This window comes from Poeciliopsis prolifica, unplaced genomic scaffold, assembly GCF_027474105.1.
Source record: "Poeciliopsis prolifica strain line A6 unplaced genomic scaffold, Auburn_PproV2 SCAFFOLD011, whole genome shotgun sequence".
Taxonomy (NCBI): Eukaryota; Metazoa; Chordata; class Actinopteri; order Cyprinodontiformes; family Poeciliidae; genus Poeciliopsis; species Poeciliopsis prolifica.
In genome coordinates, this window is record NW_026562386.1 from 5,200,989 (window position 1) to 5,221,458 (window position 20,470).

General features: G+C 36.9%; 1 protein-coding gene across 1 annotated transcript; it reads left to right on the forward strand.

The window, feature by feature from the left end:
- The first annotated feature begins 232 nt into the window (after window positions 1-232).
- chs1 (chitin synthase 1) lies at window positions 233-20,054 on the forward strand. The gene is made up of 35 exons (XM_055036566.1): window positions 233-451; window positions 586-662; window positions 5,708-5,843; window positions 6,340-6,525; window positions 6,718-6,919; window positions 7,380-7,540; window positions 7,633-7,708; window positions 8,163-8,281; window positions 8,605-8,782; window positions 9,214-9,310; window positions 9,469-9,565; window positions 9,793-9,914; window positions 10,566-10,661; window positions 10,765-10,929; window positions 11,006-11,153; window positions 11,440-11,505; window positions 11,586-11,758; window positions 12,133-12,191; window positions 12,425-12,625; window positions 12,696-12,864; window positions 13,299-13,414; window positions 13,918-14,097; window positions 14,192-14,296; window positions 14,475-14,589; window positions 14,944-15,025; window positions 15,102-15,334; window positions 15,475-15,599; window positions 15,721-15,802; window positions 16,019-16,172; window positions 16,293-16,397; window positions 17,562-17,672; window positions 17,789-17,923; window positions 18,011-18,090; window positions 18,348-18,414; window positions 19,031-20,054. Exons 2-35 carry the CDS (start codon window positions 613-615, stop codon window positions 19,106-19,108), a joined length of 4,269 nt encoding a protein of 1,422 aa, XP_054892541.1. The 5' UTR covers window positions 233-451; window positions 586-612; the 3' UTR covers window positions 19,109-20,054.
- Window positions 20,055-20,470: the final 416 nt, after the last annotated feature.

A 20,470-nucleotide genomic window follows, 5' to 3' on the forward strand; every position in this document is an offset into this window, starting at 1 on the left:
TATTTATTACAGAAAAACTTTGATATGTCTGCTTCACATGCACAAAATCATGGGTGTGTTTGGATCCTTATGGTGACTCTTAGCCATGGCGAATTGCTAATACCTTCACCCCACACACACACTTCCTGGAACGCTTATCTTTCATAAACTCTGATTAAGGTGAACACACCTGAGAGGGCTGGAGATGACTGTCTTTATGGGTGTTTCTTTTATAAGCATTAGAGATAACAGGCAGAAAAAGAGCTGAACAAAGAAGAAGCTGCTTCACAGACCAGCAGAGACTGACTTGGTGGGATACGATTCGGAGTAGTGATGTCTTGCTTTTTAAAGGTTTGCTGACATTTGCTTTTGGAAGAAAAGGCAGCATTGAAAGGCAGACGTTCATTGAGAAGAGTCTCTACCGTACTTTCAGTTTCCTGTCATTTGTGTGGAGAATAATTGAAGCGTCGAGGTAAATTTCATCTGCTTATTTGTCATTTTGTGTCTGGATTACTCCAGTAGAACAGAGTTAATGTTCTTACGTCTTCCTTTCTAAAGGCCATATTGTAATGCTGGTAATGAAACAGGAACCATTACTGATTTCAGGTCGTTGCTGAGGCAGCGGATTAGACCATGTCAGAGGAGCTGAGATTCAGAGGGAGGAAAAGAGAAGGAAGGCACAGGTAAACATGCTGTTTATCTCCCTCTATTCACTGTTTATCCAAAGTCTCCTTTAAAGAAAAGAGGCTCACGACAAGATGTGACAAATCGTGAATGAAGAGTGGTGAATCACACAGGTTAATGGAGGCCCAATCTGCAGTCCTTGTTCATAATTAGCACATATGATTAAATACAGTCCTAACTGCAGACACGACACGTTTGTCTCCGATTAGTGGAGATATATTTTCTACTTTTTGGGTTATTCATCTGATACTTTGGACGCCATATGATGTATTTTTAAAATACAGAAATGTAATATCTTACTTATAATGTACATGTTGTGGAAACTCAAGTTTTCATGCTTGTATAAAAGAAAAAACTCAATATTTGATTTAAACTAGTTTTTCCTGTTTAATGTAACTTTTATTTAGATTTTATATACGTCAAAACAATAAAAGATTGATTAATTTTATTGATTTTTGTAACTCTTTTTAAAGTCCAAATATTGCATACATTAACTTAGTTCATTGTAGTTTCCTTTTCAGCTGTATATATATGACTTAGGTAAATTCTTTTGAATATCTTGCGATCCTGTTGCGAAAGCTTGCTGACATGTTTGTCCTTAAGCCACTTGGCAGCAGATGGTGGTATCTTCAGGAGATACCAGCATTTGGTAAACAGAAATTTAGTTTTTATTTTTAGAAAATGAAACGGTCAAAATATGGAAAAATATGCAACGCTTTAAATAATGCAACACAAACAAGTTCAGAGATCAATATTTGGAGGAATAACCAGGAGGTTTTGGGTTATTTAACTTTATTTTCTCACACAAGGAAGCAATGTATTGGAGATGCCGCTAAAATGTTTCCACAAGTGTGTGTCCCTTTAAATTTCTCACCATTGTGTCATTTAGTAAATGGAAATAATTTTGGTAATGTTAGTTGACCTCAACCAGGAAAAGTTTTGCCTTAGTTGATATTGAGCAAAAAAAAGATTATGTCTTCTTTATTGTGGTTAAAACTCTGAATATGTGCTTTAATAGTATTTGTTTCACCTTAATCTAAAATGAGTTATTTTACTATTTAAATAGATTCATTAATGATGTGTTTCTGTGTGCTCAAGAGAGTATTTCTAGTTAATCACCCACAGTGGCTGAAAGCAGAAAACAAGTTTATTTTCCTTATTTCAGAACAACCCAAGTTCTTCCACAAACAGAACTGGAGAGCATTTCATCCAGACGTCAAGTTTAAAATCTTGCAAACTGTTTAAAGAGAGAGAATGAAAAAAAATCAAGAGACAAGTTGAATCATGGAAACGATTCAATTTCCTTGTCCTCAGGCTCACAATCAAGCTTTATTAACCTCTTCATCATTGTTAGGAGGTTAATTGTTAGTGGGATAGATATTAGTATTGGATAAAATTAAAAACTGCTCGCTTGTCTTACCTGGTTTCAATTAAATATAATTTACAGTTTGAGGGAACACTTAATTTCCCTTGAGCACTGCTGCGTCTCTCTTTATTGTTGCGCAGGATATCGTCCCTGCTGATGCTGCCTGCTGTTAGACGGGCCATTAAAAATGTTAAATACATACTACGGCTTTAATCACATTCTCCATATTGGTATCTCGGAGGCAAATGTAGAATCAGGGAACCAGATGTTTAAAAATCCGATTTTGAACTCTCAGAGCTTTGGAAAAAGACTAAACCATACATGATTAACGATTAATGTTGCTATCATCTGAGGGTCATGAATTATAATATAATTTTTTAGTGCAATGTCAGAATATGTTTTAAACCCTTTAAACTGCGTCCCTTTAAAATCGATTTATTGTATTTGCTTGTAAAGGTTGAATAATGTATATCTTATGAACACAACAGGTGAATGCATAACAACTGCAGAGTTGTAGGTTTAAATCCCTGATCAAACTGAGTTGTTTTTTATATTACCTCATTATTTATCATCTAAAAATGCACAACATTGTTTTTTTATTCGTATGCCAAGAAAACAAAAATATTGTGAACAATATTGTTTAAATGAAATGTCCAGAAAAATCTGTGGTTTGAAAAAGAAATTACTTTGGTTACATTTATCTACTAAACCTTTTAGAATTGTATTTATGAAAATTTAAAAGTTTAAATATTTCAAATATTGAAATATACCTAATAAGAAAAACGTATGTCAAAGATTATGTAGTTAAAACTTTAAATGTGGAAGTGTTAATTCTGTATTATCAAATAAAAGGAAAATTAAAGAAAGTTAACTGGATAGACCACAAAGGCGTTTCTTTTTATATTTGTTCTAATTTAACAATCATCCTTTTAAGTTTTTCATATTATTCTTATATTAGTCAGAAAATGTTCAAGTTTTTCTCAATGCCATCAGTAATATGTTCACTAATGTTCAGACGATATAAATGTTTGTCGTTATTGGAGAAGAAAAATCTTGATAGGATCCACTGTGATTGTGATGATACAAATTAATAACAATTGATAAGCCCAAAAACTGACGAGCAATTCATTGGAATTGGTACATTTTGTGTTGGAACCATCTTCCGCTATTGGCTCATAAATACATCTAAATTAATCAGAGAAATTACAGTTGCTGTTTTTGGTTTTCACAACAAATGGAGCAAAATATCTTGATAAAATTGTTCATCCATCCTTACTTCTCGAATTTTCCTACAACAATATTTTGCTTCTCTTATTGTGTTATTCATATAATTGTCTGCAAAACAATATAGACTAAATCCTGAACCAAATCACTCAAACGCAAGATGTTGATGGACAACGATTGATTGCTATTCCAGTTGCCAGTTGAGTTTAAAGAAAGACAAATTAATCCCTGGTTTGTCCATTTGATCAACTCCAACTTATTTGAACTGCATTAAGACTCCAGTAGATACCTTATTACAATCTTTCTACCTTTTCTCATTTAGAAACTGCAGCTATCACAATCTTTTCTTTATTATGAAGAAATGTTTTGCTTGGATTCAGCTTCACAGAAATTACTTCCCCTTTACTGTAACCGCTGCAGTTCAGTAAGTTTGTCCCCTAATTGTCCTTTCACCATTGCACTCTTGTGTGACAATAATGCAGTGGCTCGGGGTCAGTGGGAAAAGTGGTCATGTTGCAATCAAACAGCTCACCATCGCCTCATGTCCTTGGGCAAACTGAAAGCAAAGTTGCTTCCTGGTCTTTGTATGATTGCTCCAATGGGGGAGGTTTGTAAGTGTGGATGGGTGAGTGAGACTCATGGTCTAACGGTGCTTTGAGTGGTCAGTATGATTAAAAAACCACTACATCACCTCAGTTAATTCAGCCTTTCTCTCTAGGATAACACTGTAACAACATTCTTGTTTAATGGCAGCAAACAAACCTTTTGTTTAATTTTGATTGTTCAAAATCTGTTGGATCTTTTTGTGTATCTTTTTTCATCGTACATAACATTCTTATTCTTATTCTTATGTCCTGCTTCTGGAGAAAGCAGGAAAAGGGGAAACAATCTTCACTTGTATTGGTTTAGGTCATGTTCTTGTTCCTCACTATTAACGCCACGTCCATCAGGAGCCACAGATTTAAATATGCCCCACTTTGTCTTTTGTCAGCAGCAAGTTTTGGTTTGTGAAGTTATGTAAAAGTGATGGAAAGTGTGACAGCTGCTCATTTTTTCTTTGAGTTGTTGCCAATTAGCCAGTGAGCAGATGTTACACAAGAGGGTTTTATAAGACCGGCTTCAGAGAAGGAAGAGCAGCCTTGTTCGCTTATGGCATTTATTACATTTAAGGAGCTGAGATTTCTAGAATGATCCTCTAAATGTGAACTTTGTTCTGCGTGACTACAGACAGGAACATGCACACAACGCTGTAGTACAGGAAAAAGGAAAAAGCAAAGGGGATTTTTTTCAGAAAGGTCAACAGTCGTGTTTGTCATTTTCGTGCCTGGAGATCTGGTAACTATAAATACAGCTTTAGACAGAGACTGCTTCCTTATGATGACGTGTCTTTAAAAGATGAACTTTGAATTGTGTTGAAAGGGGTCATTTTCAGTCATTATCTGTAGAGATGTCATTTTTTTCTCCCACATTTTCAAATCTAAGAGATTGTCTTAAGAAATACCTTTGCCCAACAAATCAGTTCAAAAGTTTATGTAACAAGTCAAGTTAGATAAAGATTGTAAAGAATCTTAAGGAAGCTGTTTATTAGCTTGGCATAATATAAACTGACTCTGCATGTGTCCTCATTTCTAGTCTGAACTGTTTGGGTGGTTGCTATGCCAGAGGCATAGATAAAAAATAAAAAATGTCTTATCTGCTCGATGAGAGCCCACACCCTGATGATTACTCTATATGTAGGCAACAAACTGGTATGACGAAGTTGGACATAAACAATCTGATTCCCTATCATCTGTCAACGTCAGAGATGTTCAGCCGGATTTGCGGGAAAAAATTTTCTACATTACGTGACGGGGTTGACTCAGCAACATTTATCCTTCCTGCTCACTTAATTCATGATACAAATACAAATAGAAAAACAAAATACAAAAACAAATATCACAAATTAACACACAAAGAATGTATTCAAAAATCTAATGAAGTGATATATTTCTTCTAATTTATACACACAAATACCTCCATTAGGATTATGTGTAGAAAATGTTTTTCAAAATGTTTCTTAAAATTCAAAAAGAAAGGAAATCACATATATTCACAGCCTTTGCCACTAAGATTCAAAGTTAAGAGATTTCCACTGATCGTTCTTGGAGTCCATTCACTGTAAATCTAGTTTATTAGACTTGATTTGGATATGCATCTGTCAACAAGGTACCACAGCTGACAGTGCAGGTTAGAGGTCAAACACCAAGCATGAAAAAAATCAAAAGAATTGTCTGTAGATTTCCAAGAGGGACAAATTTGGGGAAGGATGCAGAAAAGTCCTGCTGCGTTGAAGGTCCCAATGAGCTTCTCCAGAAATGTACACGGTTCTCTAAAGTTCTAGAAAAAAATGTGATGATGCCCTTTGTTTTGGCCGTTGAAAAGTCATTGATCCACACGTCTGTGCTTGCATCTCAGGGACACATGGGATCCATTTCAGCTGAACCCGGTGGGAGCAGAGAAGGAGCAAAAGAAAACATGCCTCCTGGTGTTGCAGTACTGTGTGGCTGTTTTTGTCGGGTTGGCGGTTTTGGTCAGCGCTGTTGTTGCCAAGGTAAAATGATACTTTTTGTCTGCTCTTTTAAGTAATGTCAAGCTGTCCTACAGCTCCAAGGGCAGAAAGTGAAATCTAATCTAATTAATCTAATTGGTTCTCCAGTCTGACTTGATTGGTGCGTGGATTAGCTTTTGGAGAGATGATGGGAAAGCAAAAAATAAAAGAACAGAAAAAGAAAAATATGTTGCCCAAATGTTGATACTTACTTAAATGAAAATTATGACAATGACATAAAAATTGTATTTTGAATGGACAGTTTAGTAATTTATCAATTGCTTGACATCATAACAACATTCTTGTTTAATGGCAGCAAAGGAACCTTTTGTTTTATTTTGATTGTTTAATATTTGTTAGATTATTTTGTGTGTCTTTTTGCATTTTACATAATATTCTGAGTAATCTTTAACAGAGTTCGGTTTTAACGGATTTATATCTGCGTTGCTCTTTTCTTCCTCAGCCTATCTCTTAGTAACTGTCTGTCATCTACTTTCAGGGATCCCTCTTGGTCTTGTCAGCACTCTCCAGTCCAAAATCACTTCGTAATGAAAAGGACCAGCAGTTCTACATGCTGATGTTGGTGTTTTGCCTGGTCTTCCCCAACTTTTTAGTTTTTTTGAAGTCCCTATGGCGTTGTGCCTTCAAGACATTTGTGACCCCCAACCTGAAGACCATGGCGTTGGTATGTGTTTTAAAACATCAAATGAATCCATCGCAAAAACAATACAGTGTTCATTTTAGATAGTTATTAAAGAGGCAAAGTGAGTAAGTCCATCAACACGGCTCGTTTCACCAGCTACAGTTTTTCTTATGAGGTGTCATTTCAGGCTCTGATGTATTTTTTTTTCCCATGATGCTCTTCCGTCTTCTCCAGATTTGTGTCATTGAGAGTTTGGTGTCTCTTGGCACTTCACTCCTGGTCCTGGTAGTTATGCCTCAGTTCGACATCCTGACGAATCTCTTCATCAGTGGAGGAGTCTGCATAATGTCTGCAGTGCTGCAGATAATTTACAGATTACAAAGGGAGAACTGGAAAATCCTTTTCCCAATCTGCTCCCTCCTCCTCACCAGTGCTGGTAAAACTCCTGACTTCACTTGTGGCATCATTGTTTGTTATAGAAACAGAAAAAAAAAAACATACAGATTTTCCTGCTATGCTGCTGTCTTGTACAAACTCCATAATAGAAGTAGAACAGTAATGTACAATGATTTTCAAATTGTGGCTTAGAAAGAGTTTTACAATTCAATTAAATCACATTTTTTGTAGCAGATAGCCGCTCTATAATTGTATGTTCAAGAATCTTCAATCAGGTTATGCCAGAAAACATGAATGTTTGGGAGGAGAACTCAAACACTTCTCTCCTAACCCAATTTTCAGCATCAAATCATGGATTTAATTGCTCCATTGGACAAAATAGTTTAGACAAATTGAAGCATGAAATAAAAAAAACCTGTGCCGCTTGGTTTAGACTGAATGGACAGAAACACACAAGGAACACTAACTGTTTGGGAAACTGAATAACTGTCTGATTACAGGTTACTGCCTCTTGGGAATGGACTACTACATCCGGGAAGCCTCGCATGTGGACCGACAGAAAAAGGACTGCTTTTACTACGTGGGTTTAGGGATTTTGTCTTCGCTCCTCGTCTCCCTCTGCTGGTGGGAAAACACGATGCAGGCTAAGAACCGCATGAAGGTATTCCACAAACAGGCATCATTGTACACTGAGAGCCTCCGACATGTCATCGAATAGCGATCAGTGAAACTCCTTTGTGTCTCACTTCACAGAACATACTGGCAGAGTTGGACGGCTTCAGGGACTTTGTCTTTGTCATCAGCAGTATTTTGAGGATACTGGTGATAGGTAATTATCCACTGCCAATGCAGAGGAGTCCCACCTGGTGGGGAGATGAGTTGTCGCTCAGCTTCACAGTGGCTTGATGTGCTTGGATGGAAAAGAGTCGGCATGAAAACACAAACACGTTTTTGTGCAGTTTGTGGTGGGGATGAGAGGAGGGAATATGTTTGTGAGGATGATGACAAGAGTACTTTGAAATGTCTATTGAAGCCCATATGGAGACAACATTGGAGAAAACAATGAAACCCCTAAAATACTGTTAGTTTTAGGATTTGATGAACGTCAGTCAGCTTTTGTTATCATGGTAAAATACTAATTGGTCACGATTTCAGAAATAGTCACTATAACAATAAGCAATGCAGATGTAAATGAAGCTTTTGAGGTGTGATGCCTCTTTTCTACTTCATGTTATCGTTGTCATGTTTTGTAAACGTTCTGTATGTTTTTTGGTCTTTTGCAGGAGCCGTGTACCTGATCTACCACAGACTCATAATCAAGTCTATCGAGTGGAAGGATTTTAACCTGTCAGGTGACGGAGGAGATATTCTGCAAATAGGTCTTGTGCTCTTTTTCTTACAGGTAAGTCAAAGAAAGACTGAAAAATAAACATTTATGGTAGAGTGACATGTTGTAATGTACAATATGTGTGGAATTTATTATTAGTGTTTTGAGGTTTTCATATTAATTTTCTTTTTTTGTTTCATAAAAAATGATTAAGACAAGATTAAGACAATAATTAAGACAAGTTGTTTTGCATTGTGCCCCGATGAATTCAACCCTTGACTTGAAAGCGAATGTAGTTTGTTTTGTGAATGACTGTATGTAATGTAAAATAAAAATAATCCATTCAATGTCTGAATCCAATAAGCTTTAAAATGTTTCCTCCTTTGTTTTTATCTCAGGCTTTCTGCTCAGCTGCCTGTCACTGGTTTGGCGTGGTTGCCTGTAAGATCAACGCTGTCCGGATGAGTTTTGCTCTGCCCCTGTGCTTTACTGGCCCGGCAGTGCTGGGCCTGGGCCTGGTACTCTTCCTGACACAGGCAGAACGTTTTGTTTCAGTAGATGCAAAAGGGATCATTGGTAAGGTTACCTTTTCTCATGAATACCTTTTCTTCCTTATTTCCTCACCTGACATAATTTACCTGACATGTTTACATGTCCAGCTTCAATAAAAAAAGCAGCTGGGACATAATTTACTCAGGGACAAACTTCTTCCTTATGCACATCACTATATCTATATGAGCCTTTTCTCTGTATCAGATGTAATAAAAAGAAACACACCCAGAGGTCCAGCATAAATGGTTACATGATTATTGCAAGATTATTTGGGAAAACAAGTACAAACATACAGCTTCCAAATGTATTTTCTTTTGACCTTATCTATTGCTATTTGCTGTTATTATTATAATTTTGTTAGTCAGGTGAAAAAAAATTATATATATTTTATCAAAAGGTTATAAAAATCGAATGCTATCCATGAAACTGCCTCATTGATGCTTTCAATCTTGCAGCTTTCTGCTCAAATTTGCATTTGGTGAAGGACAAAAACACAACTAATGTTGTTTTGCTTGAGATGTTCCGGAGCATCTGCAGGACGTCACTGAACAGGTATGACACCCCAGGTGCTCGTGTCAAATACTCGGTTTTATTTCTACACAAACCTGCATAAATTTTGTGCTCTGTGAAAATGTTGGTTGTATGTGAAGTACAGAAGTTTTTGTAGAAGTGCAATAGTTGTTCACAGTGATGCATTGTTTGTTTGACAGCCACTATTTCCAATGGCCTTTTGCCATGTTGGTGCTGGAGGGAGTGTGCATGTGGGGTGGATTTGTCACATGCACATATTATGTGTGGAAGATCAAGGTATTTTTATGCTCTCTTATACGCTCCTCTCTTTACTGAATATTTAAAATTACAAGGTTGAAACCACAATTCTGAAAAATTGTGCCCAGATAAACCAAGATATTATGTTTCGGACAAGACATTTGTCTAAGTTAAAGTTAAAACACTACATGTTTGAGCCATTTTATCTTCTTTAACCACACAAAAAGTTGCGAACATTAATGTTTGAATGATTCTACACTCACCAGGTCCAGCGTATAGAAAGAACCTCTCAGCTCTTTGTTCGTCGACTCTATGAGTCCGCCTTCATCGACCTGTCTCTGCTGCTCAACACTAAAATGAAGCTACCAAAAGCCCAAACAAATGAGAAGTAAGAGGATTCTCTAAATCTTCCTGCTTTATTTTCCTGTTGTAAAATTGTAAAATAGCGTATGCAGACATGGGTTGACGATGGGTTGACTGTAGCAATCACCCCAAATTGGAAAAATCTGTTTTTGAAAACTGAATTTACCCATTTTTGATAGAAGTGTTTTTAAAAACAACAGAAAAGTCAGTTTCTTGAACGTTTATAGTGGCCCAACATTATCAACATTGAAGAAGCAAGCAAATGGTTTTATTTTTAATTAGGCTGATAAATTTAAGATCCATACGATTTGAAAATCAGGTAGACGACCAGTGATTCAAAAGTGCTGCAGTATTCTTTTTGAGGAAGAGATACCGCTTTTAATTATCCATGTAGCAGGGGAATAAAATCTTAATATTTCTTGAAAATCAAGCCAAATGGAATCACATACAGGGGGAGAGAAGTGATCCAAGAATGAACCCTTTGGTTACGCCACAGTTAAGGGAAACTGAAGATGAAAATGAAGCCTCACCAGAATAACAGGGAGCGAAAGTGAGAAAATTGGTTATCACAAAAGAAAAGAAAGCTAACATTAACAATACTGTGCACTTATATATAAAATATATATAAAAATGTGCTAAAACCTTCCTGTAACCTTTTAAATCCTCGTCTCCACAGCCAGGATGAGCTGCAGAACGTTGTGATCTATCTCTGCGCCACCATGTGGCACGAGACCTACGACGAAATGCTGAAGATTCTCACTTCCATGTTCAGGTAGCACATTATCAATTTCAATAATTTATACCTGCTGACGTAAGTGAAGCTGAAGATTTAATTTTAACGCTTGTGTCACCGTTTGTTTCTTGCTTGGTTTCAGGCTGGATCGTTATCGAGGAGATCCAAAGGAGGAGCACAAGGACAGTTTTGACTTTGAAAGCCACATCTTTGTAGACGATGCGTTCATGACTGAAAAGAAAACAGGGAAAAGGCTTGTCAATGAATATGTGGAAGACCTGATTCATGTTGTAACAGAGGTTTACAGGTACAAGACTACCATGTAGACATGTGCATGTGCATTTTGACATCTCTGACCATTGATGTGTCCATTCCCCATTCAGAGTATTCACCAACAAAGAGCCGGATGACGTGTCGATCATTGAAACTCCCTACGGTGGGAGGTTAATGTTTGTCCTGCCTGAGGGTAACATGCTCTACGTTCACCTGAAGGACAAAAGTCGCATTCGCAACAAAAAAAGGTGGTCTCAGGTGAGGAGAAGCATTTTTTTCATTCTTCTTTTTATGTATTATGACACTCAAAAGTCTCAAAATATCACTGTAGTTCCGCAGGTTCACATTACAACATCCAAATGAATAAAAATGAATGAATAAAGTGACTAGTGCTGTACTTTGTCACATTTCAGATGTAGTTGAAAGTATATTTTAATGTACTGTCTTATAAATTTAAAGAAGACTGATTTTCTTGATGGTTTTTCATTGAGTCAGAATGATTAAAATGCTACATCTGATTAAAAATGTCCCCCTTTTTTTTCAGATAATGTACATGTACTATCTGCTCGGCTGGAAAGGTTACATCACTAAGAACCCCCAGAAAATGCCAGTAAGTGATTTCTTGCAATCATTTGCATTTTATCTCTGCATTCCGGTGAAAATGCTAATTGTCTTTCTTTCTGACTCCAGCGCATGGATACCAGCAGAGAAAGTCTGATCTCTATGGACGGTGAGATTTTCCTTTTGCCTCAGTACGACAATGACAACAAGAGAAGATTCATTTCAGACGACAACACGTACATCCTGGCTCTGGACGGAGACACAGACTTCCACCCTAAAGCTGTGGTTCTACTTGTGGACAGGTCAGCTATGCATTTTTTGTATTGTTTTTTGTTTAAAATATGTCACTTTCATGTTGTGACACATAAATAGTAAACAGGAAGTTATTTTGTACCACTGTACAATTTTGCTGGAGAACATATCGTTACAGTTCTGTTATTTTGACATAATCAAGGTAGTTTTTTTTTTCTTTCTTCAGATAGCATGCGTTAAGTACAGCATGATTATGATGTGTAAAAAGAAAGTAGCTCTTGTGTTACAGTTTTGAGTATCAAAAAAAAAACTATTCAAACTTTCTCAAATTACCAAAGCTTGATGAATTACTTATTTCATAAATACCAAAGGATTTACTTCCTTAACTTTGAAATAAAAAAAAATACTAATAATTTCTTAACAGGCTGAGAATGTATTACAACGTCGGTGCAGCATGTGGCAGAATTCATCCGACTGGCATGGGTACGTCATATGTTCTTGATAACTTTTCACTACTTTCTTTGTTTTCACGTCAAAACATTTGGACAGATTTTAACTTTATATCTCAGAAAGATGCATGGAAAGCCACCAACCTCCCGATATATATTTAGCTGTAAAGTTTGCCTTTTTAAAGGATAGGCTTTCTTTTTTGTGTATAATCTTAAATTCTCACCCAAACTAGCTCTGAATCTTCTTATTTACCCTGCATGTCATAGGTCCCATGGTTTGGTACCAGAAGTTTGAATACGCAGTGGGCCACTGGCTGCAGAAGACCGCAGAGCATGTGTTCGGCTCTGTGCTGTGCAGTCCGGGATGTTTCAGTCTGTTTAGGGGGTCTGCGCTGATGGACGACAACGTCTTGAAGAAGTACACAACAACCGCAACAAGAGGAGCGGAGTATGTGCAATATGACCAAGGTAGGCTCTTGTCTGACTTGGTTTCATAATGTGACAGCCTTGGAGCAGGAATAATTGTGCGTATCATCAGGGGAGGATCGTTGGTTGTGTACTTTGCTGCTGCAACAAGGATGGCGTGTGGAGTACAACGCTGCATCAGATGCATACACCAACTCACCACAGGAATTCAAAGAGTTTTACAACCAGAGGAGACGATGGGGACCTTCTACACTGGCTAACACACTGGATCTTTTGCACAGGTCAGTAATCATCATTAATGATAAAAACCCAATCAGAACACACTTTTTCATTCATATTTTAAATGTAAGTCTGCACAGTGCCTTCATACCCTTTAACGTTTCCACATGTTCTTATGTTGCTACCTCCAAAACGTAAAAAAATGTTTTATTGGATCTTGCAATCAATCTTTTTTCACAATTTTTCCTTATTTTGTGTTGGTCAACCACATAAAAAACCAGTTAAGTACATTTTCACGTGTGGCTGTTATGTGACAAATTGAAAACAAAAATGCCATTCTTTTTTCCAATGAAAGTACTACACACTAAGTCTGATCTTTTTTACTCTTTTTTATCTGTTTTTATTCTTTATCTTATTCTTGTTTTATTTCAATTATTCAATTTTAACACATCTTTTTTGTGTACTAATTACTGTGTTTTTCATCATTTAAATACAGTGGAAAAGAGACGGTGAAGAGAAATCAATCCATCTCAAGCCTTTATATCTTCTACCAGATGTTCACTGTTGGATCCTCTATTCTGGGACCCGCCTCTGTGACACTTATGGTCGCAGGTGAGTAGAACCGGGCCATCACATCTAAGGCCACAAGTTAACCAAAGGCCCTTCATACTGCGTGTTTGTGCACAGCAATTTAGAGTTAAAGCATAAGTTTTCAACTTTACCACAGGACTCTGACAAGATATAAGAACCCAGGCAAACTGCAATATGTCTGTTGTGTCTTAACCCAAATTGTTTGATTCATTAGAGGAAACCTGTTGCCTTCAACCATTCTAGTTTTCACACAATAAAACTAAACAAGTTAAGTTGTGTCTTTTTTCTAAAGTAGGAACCATCAAAAGAATATTTTTATAACTATCAAATGAAATATGCCTTGAACAATATTTAAACATATTTCTCATAGTTTGGAAATGAAACACAAACATTTAGATTCACAAATAATATTGACAACAATTGGGCCAATTAGACCTTTGTGGTCACTATTAATGAATAACATGGTAAATATTTCTGTCAGGCATTCATAAGTTCCTAACTCTCCATGTTGTTTTTCCCAACAGGAGCTTTTCAGTTCATCTTCAAAATGAATGGCGCAATTGCTATCATCATATCATGCGTCCCACCCGTCTTCTACATCATTATCTGCTTTGCAACAAAAGCAAATACCCAAATAACCATCGCTGCCATCATGAGTGTTCTGTATGCGTTTCTTATGACCGCATCGTTCTTCTCCATCATTGGTAGGTACACTTGTGCTACACTTAGCTACGCTTGTGCAGTTCTTAATATAATCAGTAGCAAAATGCATAAAAACATAGCGTTTTCTTCTTTTAGGTGACATGGTGGTGCAGGGCACATTTTTGACCCCCACTGGTGTGTTTTTGGTCTCGATGGCTATTATGTACATGGTGACAGCCATATTGCACCCAGAAGAGTTTGGTAGGTTTTCATTATAATCATAAACATTATTCTCCGTCTCATTCTTATTTTCAGGAGTAGTTTTGTTTCATTCAGTTAATTCCTGACTTTGAAAGTGTTTTTGAATGAACTCTTGTGATCTGGAGCGTTGTTGTGTTCTCTTCATTTTACGCTAATATGTTTTTCTGCACTCTTCCAGGGCTCATTATCTATGGTCTGATGTATTTCATCTGTATCCCCAGTGGATACCTCCTGCTGACCATCTACTCACTGGTGAACATGAACAACGTGTCTTGGGGCACAAGAGAATCCAAGTAATGTGAAAATAAAATGTTATACATATTGTACTGTTTTCTTTAAATTGTTTTGAGATTAATAACATATTAAAATTATGCTAAAATGTAAAATTCTAATCTTGGCTTAATCTGAAAAGGAGTTTTGACTTGCCACAAAGTGTAGTGTTTAACCTGCACACCAAATATTATCTAAGAGGCACAAAATCTGATATAGAGTAACAGTAAAGTGAGTTACTGTAAAATGGTAACTTCTCAAACAAACAAAAAAACGTATAACTTTTTAAAATGCCACGCACAGAATCCACCTAAATCGAACAGAATCAGGTTTAGTCGTCATTAATGTCTTTATTTTTATGTCATTTTTGTCATTAGGGAAGAAGGAGAGCAGAAGAAAACCCAGAGCGTTCTGTGCGACAAAGACTGTAGGCTCTGCTGCTGGGACATGAAGATACAGGTACGGTTAAGAGAAAATAGACACAAACCTTTGGGCGAGTGCATCTGCCGAGTTAAATTGTTCTTCTGTTTTGCAGATAACCCAGGAAGCAGAAAACGCCATGCTTCAGCAGATCACCACTTTCACCACACAGAAAATGCCTCTCCTTCAAATCACCAATAACCAAACGCAACCGCAGGCTGCCTCAAATCCAGAGCCTCAAGACAAACCTGAACTCGCCACAGAAAAAGCTGCAGAAGCTAAAACTCCTCTAGCTGGCAAAAACAAAGGGGCACCATTGAAAGACAAGGGTGATTCAGCCGCTCATAGGTTAGTATTTTTCTTCTTCCTGTCATTTTTATCAGTGCTTTGCCTCATGTTATCAGTATGCTTTTAGGGAGCAAAAAAATCACAGCTGAATCATTTTTATATGCCTGAAAATTGACATTTGTTGCTGCATTTGTAAACAGTGTTGACAGTGATGATGACGATGACAAAAAGAGCACACGGTCCAATTCCTATGACTCGTCTGAGTCAGACGATGATTCCTTTATGAATCCAGAGTTAGAGGAAATGGAAGACATCCCTGTCAGCGGTGAGCAGTTGTTATAAACCTCTAAACCAGACATTCAATCAGACACAGTTATGTCCAATATTCATATCACACAGAGTATTAAACTATAGGTAATTACATGTGTATTTTTCTGTGCATGCAGACTGGGTGGAGCCTGTAAAGGAAGAGTTTTTGAAGAAGTTAACTTATTTCAACATGAAGAGAAATCTGCAAGCTCAAATACGGTAAATTGTGATGAGCTTTCTTGTTTTTATGTTTTCGCCTTTATGTTTTGGCTGCCTAATTTTGAAGTAGCCAATATGCATTTATTGCCTCGGTTTTGTTTAAAAATAGTTACGCGTTTGTGTGTTTCTTCATGTTCGTATGTCCAAATAGATCACAGTAGCATAGTGACGTCACTGAGTAGCAAATGTGTAAATATTAGTTGTTTTTATTTCCAGATACACACTCCGCAACAAAAATCAAGATGATGTTGTTGAAGACCTGATCCTAATGTTGACAGACACGCTTAATATAAGACTCAGCAAGGCTGGACCGGAGGACATTTTGGCACAAGCTGAAATTGACGAGTTGCAGCATGAACTGACCAATCAGGTGGATGTCATGATTTCAAAATATAAAAACTGGATCATTTGTTTCTAAAATAGCAGCCTGAAGAACAACAGTTTGGGATATTGTAAAATCACTGAATGATTTCCTTTGCTTGTGCCTCAGGCTCGACACATCCTGAAGAATAATAAAATGATGAAGTTAGAAAAGAGAGTGAAACGAGCCATAGAGAAAACCCTCAGTGCCCCACAAGTTCAAAGACTGGATGAGGTAAGAAAACCAATCAGCTCACAGTTCAGAATAAATAACATTTCAAATGTACACACACCAGCTACTTCATTAAATGCACATTTCTAGTAACAGGTTGGATCCACTTTGACCTGCAGATGTGCTTCAGTTTTTCAAAGTAGATTCTATAAGATGTCAGAAATATTCCCCAGAGATTTGGGTCCATGTTGACTTGATAACATCACAGATTTGTTGCAGATTTGTTGCTTATAAATGCCACAAATCACTCATTCCACCATATCTGAAAGACGCTCCACTGGATGGTGAATATCTTGACTGGAGGCTGATGGAGTGCAGGGAACTCCTTATCGTATTTAAGAACAGTTGGAGATGATCTGCATTACCCTGTTAGAAGGAGTCATCATAAGTCATAAACAGATGGACAACATACAGTTGATACTGTTTGGCACCAAGTATGCCAAGAAAATATTTTTTTACACCTAAATCAATCTGAGTTTTTCAAAGGGAATCCATGTTTTCATGTTTTGTGTCAAATTCTGACCCCAACCTTTGAATGTTGTCTCAAATCAAGGCTGACCCTGACAATATCTTTGTTGCTTCTTATTGTCCAGTTCTGATGAGTCTGTGTAGGTTTTAGTCTGAGCTCGCAACATAGTTATGATTCAGGGTTCAACATGAGGTGCTTTCAGAAATTGCATTTACTCTTTGGACATTTTCTCCTTTCAGACTAATTTCTGTAAATATTAGAAATGGTTGTGTGTGCAAATCTTATTTGAGGAGTAGATTTTGAAACACACACACAAGCCTCTAAACCATGCTGCATTAAAAATCACGTAGCTCTTATGTTTTCCCTATTCTGATGTTTGGTTTAAACTTCAGTAGGTTGCTTTCACTGCTGCTGTGATTAGCAGATTTGTTATTGGGGTTAGAAGACAAAAGATGCTAGTGAGTGCTGCGTATATGTCTGAGTTGGGTTGGGGTTGAGGTTAGGGTTAGGAAAAGGAGAGGGGGTGAGAAAGTGAGACTGTGGTTCACATCGTCAGCAGGTGTCTGAAACTCTACAGGCATCTTTCTTCCTGCACCTCATCGAAAACTCTCCAGTTTTCAACTCTAGATTAATTTATTCCAATTTCTATTTGTCTTTTTTAAAACCTAAAAACCTGTGTGATTTATCTGTGTGTTTAGGGTGAGAAGGACTTCTGGGATAAGCTGATCGAACGATATCTGACACCGATAAGTGATACAGACGAGCACAAGAAGAGAGTGAGCAAAGAACTGAAGTCGCTGCGAAACAAGGTAAGAAAATCTATGTTCGGTGTCCTGTGATAAAAAATTCAAAATCCATTTTTCCAAAACGTTGTATCTGTTGTAAAGACGTGACCAAATTATCAAAACCTGTCTCGTCTCCACAGGCCGTCTTCCTGTATTTCATCATCAACGTCCTCTGGGTGGTAGCAACTTTCTTCCTGCAGCTCATCGGAAACGACATCATCAGCATCAAGATTCCCAAGTATTCAGAGGAGAAAAATGAAACAGAATACCTAAAGGTGGGATTACAGCAGAACATAGAGTTCAACACATTGATAAAGCGAAGGGACTTTAAAATAAACACTGGTTTCATTTCTCTCTGACAGGTGGAGCCTCTCAGTTTGATGTTCCTGTTTTCCTTTGCGGTTCTTCTTCTCGTCCAGTTTCTGGCCATGTTGTATCACAGGTACACAAACAAATGCATTCAGTTTGAATATACAGTGAAAACTCATTTGTCTTCAACATTTGCTTTGGTTTATTTTTGTTAGCTAAACCATTTTTTTTTTTTTAAAGAACACTATTTCTGTTCAGATTCTACAAGTTTTTTATCTTGTAAAATTAATTATACAGATAAAATTAATAAGATAATCACATCTGCCCTTATTTTGAAAGTATTTTCCATCTCCCGACCGTTATTTTACTTTTGTGTCTCTTGGTTTGCAGGGTCTACACTCTGATTCATGTGGTTTCCTATCGTGGCACAGAGAAGGACTACAAACCGAAAGAGCCGGTACCAAACAACACCCATCCAAATGCACCCCGTGAATTCAAATATTGTCAAAAAGTTACTTTAGTGAATTAAAGAGTGTAACTCATACATAATATAGATTCATATCTAATATTTATGATGAGCAATGTATTTGTAAGCATTAGTCTGATTTTTATCTTTAAGGCCCAAATTTCAGAGTGAATTTATATTGTTTCAACATGAAACAATATAAATCAAAAGAATATTTAAAAAGTCTAGTAAGGAGCAAAAGTTAAAGTTAAACTTTTGTCTGCAGCAGCTGGCTCTCATCTTAGTTATTTATTACTTCTTTTACAGTATTTTTTTGGACAATTACCTGCTACTTTTTTTCCACGTTTTGAACCATGCAGCTTATAGCCAGAGCACCTGTGCACATATAGCCTGGTGCGGATTATGTATGTGCGTTTCTAGTTTTTGAAACTGCAGCTTATAGTGAGGTGCGCTCTATAGTCCGGATAATACAGTATACGAGCTATAATGTATCTATGATAATCGGGAAACCTTTAACTTTCTCTCTTGTATGATTGTGATTGTTGAAAAAAATCTGGTATGTTAAGAAATATAAAATTCCTCATGTGATTTTTGTCTTGCAACACAGGAGGATGAAGAGGAGGAGGACCAGATCATTGAGAACAATTACGCCGTTTCTCTTCACAGTGAGGACTTCCAGCTGTAGCACAAGAAGCGAATACCTCTCCTCATGCATTTCTTCCGTTGTTCCTTCATATCGCCCATCATTCACAATGCATTACAGCTATCTTTGATCATACTTCAGGGAAGTTATATTGCCTGGGTTTCTTTTTTTGTATAGTAACAAAACCATATTCTAAAATGGTCAACGCAGGAAATAATAAACTTTTCATCTGTTCTGCACCAGCTGTTTTCCCTCCCAAAGAACTGATTGTAATCAATGTCGGGAGGAACAAATGGCACAGGGGAAATCAGTTTTTACAAATTCAATAAGCTTTGTTTGGCAACGCAAAATGAGAATGAGAGAGTACGTTTTAACAAAATCACTGGAGAGAGGGCTTTTAATGACTGTTTTACCTAAATGTGTTTGCTTTTAAGATTTGTATTTATTTTGTTTGTATGGATAAAAGCATCCTTCAGGGCCTAATTGTAAAAGGTGTCACAGAGTGTGTGCATATATAATTTTGTGGAAGTGAAAACAAAGATACACAGGCATGGTTTACAGAATATCAGTGCTGTCTAGTTATTTTTTTTGCCATTTTGAGCAACTTTTTGTTGGATGATTGGCAGATGTGGGCCATATATTAAGAAAAATTAACAAAATTAACAGTCCATTTTTTTCTTCCATTTCAAAAATACTGTCCTTAAACAATTAAAATAATATTAAGTAAATATCTAGATGTTTTCCTGGAATCACTGACAGTTTAGCACATTCAACATTTGCACATATAGTTAGAAATACTGAACTATGTACCGTAATACCCAAGTATTGGACAGTGTTACTTTTTCTGCACTGCATTAAAATGTAATTTTCTGTTAATCATCGGAAAACACTTTGAGAAGAAGACGTTTCTATTAATCATAAAAATGCACAAGCAAAATGTATTTGTAAAATTAAATGTCTTTTATGAAATAAATTCTTTTTTCTGCAATTGAAATGTCATTTTTGTGACACAGAAAAGCTACAAGCGTTCTAAGATATTCTCAGACCCAAAAACCACTTGTTTTTGGTTTTTAAAACTTGTGAAACTCCTGAAGTTTGCAGATGACCCCACTATAATTGGCCCGATTCAGGACGATGACGAGTCTGGATACAGACGGGAGGTGGACTGCCTGGTCCACTGGTTCAGTCAAAACTGGTGCGATCACCCACCAATAACACTTTAGATAACTTCAGGTTCCTTGGAATCACCCAGACACCACACAAAGACGCCTCATCGAAAAACTAATCTTCGTGCATCAACTCAAGAAGTAAAACCAACCACAGGAGCTGCTGGTTATATCCTAGTTTGTATCTCTGATGTCTATAGAAACCTTAAAAGTCAGATCTGTAGAGAGGATCATTGCA

Bases quoted from the DNA above. Each gene is read 5' to 3' on its own strand.
- chs1 (XM_055036566.1), top strand. From the start codon at position 613: ATGTCAGAGGAGCTGAGATTCAGAGGGAGGAAAAGAGAAGGAAGGCAC. The intron at 9,566-9,792 runs GTATTTTTATGC...TACACTCACCAG, and splicing joins ATTATGTGTGGAAGATCAAG to GTCCAGCGTATAGAAAGAAC. The intron at 10,662-10,764 runs GTAGCACATTAT...GCTTGGTTTCAG, and splicing joins ATTCTCACTTCCATGTTCAG to GCTGGATCGTTATCGAGGAG.